General features: G+C 44.5%; 1 protein-coding gene across 1 annotated transcript in view; it reads left to right on the top strand.

Moving 5' to 3' along the window:
• sh3pxd2aa (SH3 and PX domains 2Aa) overlaps positions 1-7500 on the top strand; it is an 85001-nt gene that overhangs the window by 32061 nt on the left and 45440 nt on the right. The window contains exon 5 of the mRNA XM_030780703.1: positions 1360-1451. Coding sequence (XP_030636563.1) covers positions 1360-1451 — 92 coding nt within the window. The remainder of the gene's footprint in view (positions 1-1359; positions 1452-7500) is intronic.

The following is a 7500-nucleotide window of genomic DNA, read 5'->3' as shown; positions in this document are numbered from 1 at the left end:
TGTTAAGGATGGATTACACATTTTGAGCAATAAAATGTGATTTAATAGGGAGTGAAATAAATACAGCTTATGACTGTAACTGTGTTGTTGTCAGTCAAAATATTCTTTGCCGTTAACAATGCACACTGACTTGTGGCAACTCATTTTTTGTGTCAGCATCTCGGTTTATTCCTGGCAGGCTTATAATGCCGTCAGAAAGCACATTCTCTATCTGTTTGGTTAAAAAACAACAACAACAACAACAAAAACTGATTTACCACCAAATGCGACTTTATGTAAATGAGTTTGCAGAAGTCCCCCCCCCCCCCCCCCCCCAAAAAGTATTATGTTCCCAAGTATATTCAATGATTGCATTCATTGTGTGTGTGTGTGTGTGTATGAAAACACAGCATGGACTAGCTTTTTGATGCATGCGTGGCTTTTGAAGTGTTTTTTTTTTTTTTGGAGGACGATGTCTTCTAATAACTTCCTGCTGGCCGTAATTAGACAAACGATGCTCGAGTAATTACATGCCGTTCTTAAGGAATTTTTCTCTTGAGGGATTCGCTAGATAAACGAAACAGGGAAAATTGCCCTCCGTTTTCTCATGTGCTATTACACTAATTAATTATCTGACAAAGCAAAATTGGGCTCATGTAAACAGGGAACAGAGTAATCTGTCTGGAGTTCTGGTACCGGGTCCTCTCTTAATGGATCCGTAAATGTGGACGCTTTGATTTTTTTAAGCAGGGCTCAAACGGGCTCAAACAGACCCAGATTCCACGAACGAAACGCGAACCATGACTGGAGAAATCAAAACACGAACTCTCGGTTCAGGAAGGTACCGTATCGACCTTAGTACAAAACAAATCTCTACGGTACCATGTTGTTTTTTTTTTTTGTTTTTTTTTTTTTAATGGGTGCCCTGATCGTTATCATGATAATTAAATTAGACTGTACCAGATCCGTATGGCGTTATTTGTTCGCACGCAAGCTGTGAGCGCGGCTATTTGCTATTGCTTCAACAAAAAAGCGAACCTCAGATTAATTATGAAATGAATTACGCCTCTCATAGCTTGCCTCTGTTTTTTTTTTTTTTTTTTTTCCCAAAGCGACCCGCTGTAACTGACAGCCTTGAACAGAAAACGCTCTTTTTAATGGAAAGGATAGCCGGTGAGCTGATAGAGACTGAGTGTTCTTGCCTCGTTCAGTTCTGTTGAAAAAAAAAAATCAAAAGCGAACAGTTTGAATTAAAGGAGGGGCCGCTAGTTAAACTATGCTCTTAGGAGATTTGATGTCACGTGGGTTTTACCGTTATGGTGGTGTGCCATTCCCGGTTGTCCTTTGGTCATTTCCTGACACTTCCTGTCTTTCTATCAGGCCCTGGTACGACTTCCCCCCCAGATCTCCCAGAGTGAGGAAGTTCTCCGGTTCTTTGAGACCAAGCCAGACGACCTCAATCCACCAGTGGAGTGAGTCTCTCTCTCTCTCTCTCTCTCTCTCTCTCTCTCTCTCTCTCACACACACACACACACACACACACAGACTAATTGTTTACCACGTTTATAGAAACTCACCTGTCTTTATACACTTTGCATCAGAGAAACCTTCTCCTCCACGACATCGGTCAACTATGTGTTCCTCTAGAAAGTTCTCTAGACTTTCCTTTCCTGCCTTCCTGTGTATGCAAGCATGTGTATACAGAGTGTGTGTGTATGTGTGTGTGTGTGTGTGTGTGTGTGTGTGCATGTGTGTGTATGTCTGTGTGTATTTTGAATCAAGCAGTCTCAGTGGTAATGTGTTGCTGTGATCGCTATAGTTAAGGAGTTTCTCTCTCTGTGATACGGTCGCTCTATGATATGAACACGGTCGCTCTATGATATGAACATGGTCGCTCTTTGATATGAACACGATCACTCTGTGATATGAATGCGATCGCTCTGTGATATGAACGCGATCGCTCTGTGATATGAACACGGTTGCTCTGTGACATGAACACGGTCGCTCTGTGATATGAACATGGTCACTCTATGATATGAACGCGGTCGCTCTGTGATATGAATGCGATCGCTCTGTGATATGAACACGGTTGCTCTGTGACATGAACACGGTTGCTCTGTGATATGAACACGGTCGCTCTGTGACAGGAACGCGGTCTCTCTGTGATATGAACGCGGTCGCTCTGTGATATGAACGCGGTCGCTCTGTGACATGAACGCGGTCGCTCTGTGATATGAACACACCCGTAGGAAACAAGCTGAACCGCTGTTTTCATCTCACGACGGCACCCAGTGCATTACTGATTCATAAATACATTCAAATGTCTGTACACACACCGTCGCCCTGGGTGTAAAGAGATGGCGGTAACATTTCATTCGAAAGCCAGTGACAAAACAGCGGCGTAGGATATTCATAAAAGTTGGATTAGTGCTTGTAAACTTTTTATAAGTACTCGTGTAAAAAAAAAAACCCTCATTGTCAACAAACTGTCTCAACTATCACACATCTTACAAGTATTTGTAGCTGTCGAACTGAATAGTTCATGAAGACATTGGGGTTTTTTTTTTTTTTAACAGTATTACGCAGAGTTTGAACATAAACAAAGAAGAAGGAAAAAAGGGACTGTGAGATGAAGAGCCTCATTCCGTGATGTACTGCAATGATATTATATTTTCACATAAAAACCTGCTTGAAAGAATCCCATCTCATAAGAAACTCTGTAGTCCTCAGTTTCAACAGGAGAGGTGCTGAGACTCCAAAAAAAAAACCAAACAAAAAAAAAACAAAACACCAAACCATACAAAGAAAAACCGTGTCCACTCGGCTGGGTTTGACACGCGAGAGCAAACGATGTATTATTATCCTCCGTTTTTTTGGCTGCCGAACAATTTGTCTCGCCACCGTTTACGCGTTGTCGCGTCAGCAGACCCCCCGTCCCAAATCAGGGGTGTAATTAATGCAGAGGTCTGCGCACCCAGGGAAGAGCTGTCCCTGTCTCCCGGAGGCGAGCCAATAATCTCTCCATCCCTGTGAACATCAAGAGTTTTCTCCTCTAACACACGGTGGAGAATGGAAACTGACTACACCAGAGGAGAGCGAGAGAGAGAGAGAGAGAGAGAGAGAGAATAAGAGTTGTGAACCTCTTTTCTACAGTAATTTTCTGTGTTTTTTTTCCTTCCCCTCAGGTTGTTCTAACCTAAGTTTCTCTTGATTGCTTTTGTATGTGCATGGAAAAAGACAGGTATCTTTCTTCTTTTTTTTTTTTTATAGGGGAGTTGTGATCTCTCTCACACTGTAATTTCAGTTCTGCGGTGTTCAGAATAACCTCTACCTCCACTTCCTCTAGTTTCTCACTTAATCCCATCCTCTCTCTCTCTCTCTCTCTCTCTGTCCATCTCTCTCTCTCTCTTTCTCTTAGTCACATGCAGTGTGTCTGAGTGTAGGCCTGTGTGTGTGTGTGTGTGTGAGAGAGAGAGAGGAATAGATGGAACTAAGGAGAGAAGCAGACAGAGAGCTTTCTCTTGCCCCCAGTCACGCTCTGTCTTTCTGGCACACACACACACACACACACACACACACACACAAACTCAATTGCTCTCTCTCTCTCTCTCATGAACTGAAAAGAAGGATCTATTTTTGTGTGTGCGTGTGTGTGTTTTTTTTTAAACACATTAATCATGTGATGCGGCGATGGAGCTGATGGAGCTGTGGCGACGCACGGTGTACATCAATAACAAACACGCTTCTCTGTCTCGCTTTCATCTCTCCTCATCTCTCCTCTCACATAAAGCCACCGAACCCGAAGCACACACAGTATTATTATTATTATTATTATTATTTTTTTTTTTATACAGTACGTCTCCTCTCGCGGCTGTCGCTAAACGCCTCTTTACGCGTCTGTGACATAATTCCTAATAATACGTTTGTTTAAGGAATTGTTCGTGCTCCGTAATGTGGAGTACGCGCTTTCTCTCTCTACGCTGCTGGTACTGTTTCAGCGGATTAATATGAAGGTTAACGTCGGGCTCATTACCAAGGCAACGCACCCGAGTACAGAGACGTTCTGAGGAAACGGTGAGAGTGCGTGTTTAAATACATCTTTACAAACGCGCGGAAGAACGCGGCCACAGATGAATGAGCTGTCTCAAAGAGGGGGGGGGGGGTTAAGCGTCGCACTGTCTCGCCCAGTCACCCGACGTTTCAGACCTGTGCGGTTTTGGGAAGAAAGACGGTCGGCGTGGACTGTTTGAAAACGACCGAACAATGCTTTTCATGAATCACTGCCGTTCTGTTTCAATAGACACGTCAGCGCGGACGTTATTGAGTTATGTCCGCTGTTCAAAACAAAGCCATGTGACTCTTTCATAAAGAACATTCTGGAACAATGTGACGCCGACCGCCATTAACGCTGGAAAGTTGTTGATGGAATTTTTGCCGAGGTATGGGACGGCCCTACGCGAATGAATCCTGACGGAAATGTTCTTGTTTGGCCTCCTGCATTATGCCGGGATCAGACTACACGACATTTTTGTTTTCGCGATGACCGCTACGACGTCAGATTAGGCAATCATAATGCCATAGATTCTTGCCAAGTCTTGGCCGGGAGACTGGCAACACTACAAGTGTGACCCTGACCAATCATCCTATGCTGCCTTTCAAGACCTTGCGCAAGTTCACAAGTCGTCGGGGGGTCGTCCTATAGGTCAATGTCAAGGAACATGTCGTAGGAGTTGTCAGACTAGGCAGGAAAATTCTGACATGTTAGACTTTTTTTGTGTCGTGTTTCGTCGTGGGGCGTCCCAGACGCCACATCACTGTTCTTAGATTGTGTCACACTACAAGGGGGAAAGACACCCGTTGGTCATTCCCCGAAGTTCATATTCGGGCCCGGAAGTGGAAGTTTGTCCCGCGGCGACAAAATCGTGTCAAAATCGGGCTGAAATCGTGTAGCCTGATCCCGGCATTAGGCCGACACCGACCCGAAACCGTTCTAAGCTTATTTCATATCAAAATGAACTATACGTTGAACAGGTTAAAATGTGCATCTCGCGACTTAAATGTTTTGCAACTTCCAAAACTCGCTCGCAGGCGTAGAGCTTGTAACGGCGTGACATTTTGACTCTGAACGGTACACACTGATTGATATTCCCTGTGAAATCAATAAGTCTTGATTGATAATGGTCATATCATTTAGCTAAAGGCCTCACTGATATATGGAGGGGTTCTGAGATGAAGGTCCTCCCGCGCGGAGAGAAATATGAACGGAGCTGTGCTCCAGACTCCACTTACTAAATCAAAACAAAGCAGGAGATTGGGTTTTGATCTACTACTGGGAGAGGCATGTGTGTGTCAGTGTGTATCAGGGTGCCTTTGTGTGTGTGTGTGTGTGTGTGTGTGTGTGTGTGTGCTTGCGTGTGCGAGTGTGAGTGTGAATGTGAGTGTGAGTGTGAGTGACACAGGGAGAGAGCAAGAGAGAGAGAGAGAGGGAGAAGTTAATTTGAGAGGCAAGCCCTGGCAGTGGGATGAGCCACTAGAGTATGATGTTAATCCATCACAGAATGGGATGGGACAGTTTGATCTGTTTCATTCATGTGAAGGCTCCCTCCCTCCCTCTCTCCTTCTCTCTCTCTCTCTCTCTCTCTCTCTCTCCCTCTCTTTCTCTCTCCCTCTCCCTCTCTCTCTCTCTCTCTCTCTCTCTCCCCTCTCCCTCTCTTTCTCTCTCCCTCCCTCCCTCTCTCCTTCTCTCTCTCTCTCTCTCTCTCTCTCTCTGTCTTTCTCTCTCCCTCTCTTTCTCTCTCCCTCTCTCTCTCTCTCTCTCTCTCTCTCTCTCTCTTTCTCTCTCTCTCTCTGTTATATGTGTTATGCCTGGTTAAGTCTTTGTGTGTGTATATGATTACATTTAAGGCTGACTTTATCCAGGTGAACCATATGAGCACGTACGTGATAAAATTACAGATAGCCCTCCTCACACCTAGAATACTGTGTGTATGTGTGTGTATTGCGTCTGTGTCTGTGTGTGTGTATTGTGTGTGTTTGTTAGTGCCTCTATTACTGTGTGTACTGTGTCGAACAGTTCAGGAACATGATTGTAATGAATAAGTCTTATAGAACAGGGGGGAATATCAGCCCATATGAACACAGCACAGAGGGAAAATTAAACGTTTACACACAAACTATAACAATAAAATCTATGTTTTGTGCATGTACATACAGTAAGTGTATGTGTATTTGTGGATGTGGGTGCAAATGATGGTTAAGGTTTGTGTCGAATGTTTGTGTTTGTGGGCGTGTGTGTGTGTGTGTGTGTGTGTTTGTGAGATTCTGTTTTCAGAATATCTAATCAGCCTGAGTCTATGTATCTGTGTGGGGCCATTAGGTTTCACAATGTCTCTTTCTCTCTCTCTCTCTCTCTCTCGCTCCCCCCCCCCCCCCCCCCCCGTGCTGCATTTGCCTCTGTGTGTGTGTGTGAGTGAGTGAGTGAGAGAGAGTGTGTGTGTGTGTGTGTCTCTTATTGTGTGTAGATATATGTGTCTGTGTTTGTGTGTGTGTTTGTGTGTGTGTGTGTGTGTGTGTGTTCCCTGTTTATTGATTTTCTCCAGGCGGCAGTACGTCAGACGCTATGCATGGTACACTCCAGCCCAGGGTATCTGTTTCAGAAATGCGCTCCTCTGAATCGATGCATGCAGACTCTGAATAATTGTCCAGGGCCTCTGAAACAGTTTGGAACGTTGGCCTTGTTATTTTAATACTGTCCTCTACGCTTTGTTACGTCCAATTCTGTGGCCAGCGGAGCATTTTATCTGACAGCTATTTGCTCTTTGAACATTACTGAGGTCCCCTGTTTTTTTTGGTTTTTTTTTACAGTAGTTTTATTAACTGCAAAAATAAATTGTGGCTGCTTAGAACCCTCTCTTTATGGCTCTCTCTTGGTTACATCAAGCAGAGAAGAAGTGAAATACGGTCACCTACGATGACGTTCATCCCATCTGAGACGCCAAGTCGATTGGTGTCGTGTTTTGAGAGGGATATGAATTGTTGATTTGGCCAGTGTTTCTGCTTGGGATCGAGGAATTCCCCCAGGAAGACACGGACAAAAATCCACACAACAGCTGCTGGGCTTCTCTTCCCAGAGTCTCCAGGACCGTGACATTCCAAAACAGAACCGCTTGGAACCTACAGAATCGCAGAGAGAGAGAGAGAGAGAGAGAGAGAGAGAGAGAGAGAGAGCGAGCTGAAGCTTAACGTTGTTTTGGATCTGATATCAGGTTCTGTTGCTTCCTTTATGACATCACTGCCCCCCCCCACCCTTCTTTTTTCTTTCTTTTCTTCTCTTTTCTTTTTTTTTTTTGGCTCAGCTCCAGGCTGTTAGCCTTGGTTTGAGTCAGTGTGATGGGGCTCTGGGGAGTAATGATCTCTGACATGCTGATCTAGCTGATCTCAGACCAGCTGTTCTGTATCCACCCAAGCTTTTTCTTAGCTATTATGATCCAAGGGATGAACTTATTAACCAACAGTAGATGG

The sequence above is a fragment of the Chanos chanos genome, chromosome 7 (genome assembly GCF_902362185.1).
Source record: "Chanos chanos chromosome 7, fChaCha1.1, whole genome shotgun sequence".
Classification (NCBI taxonomy): Eukaryota; Metazoa; Chordata; class Actinopteri; order Gonorynchiformes; family Chanidae; genus Chanos; species Chanos chanos.
This window is presented reverse-complemented; position numbering and strand designations above follow the sequence as displayed.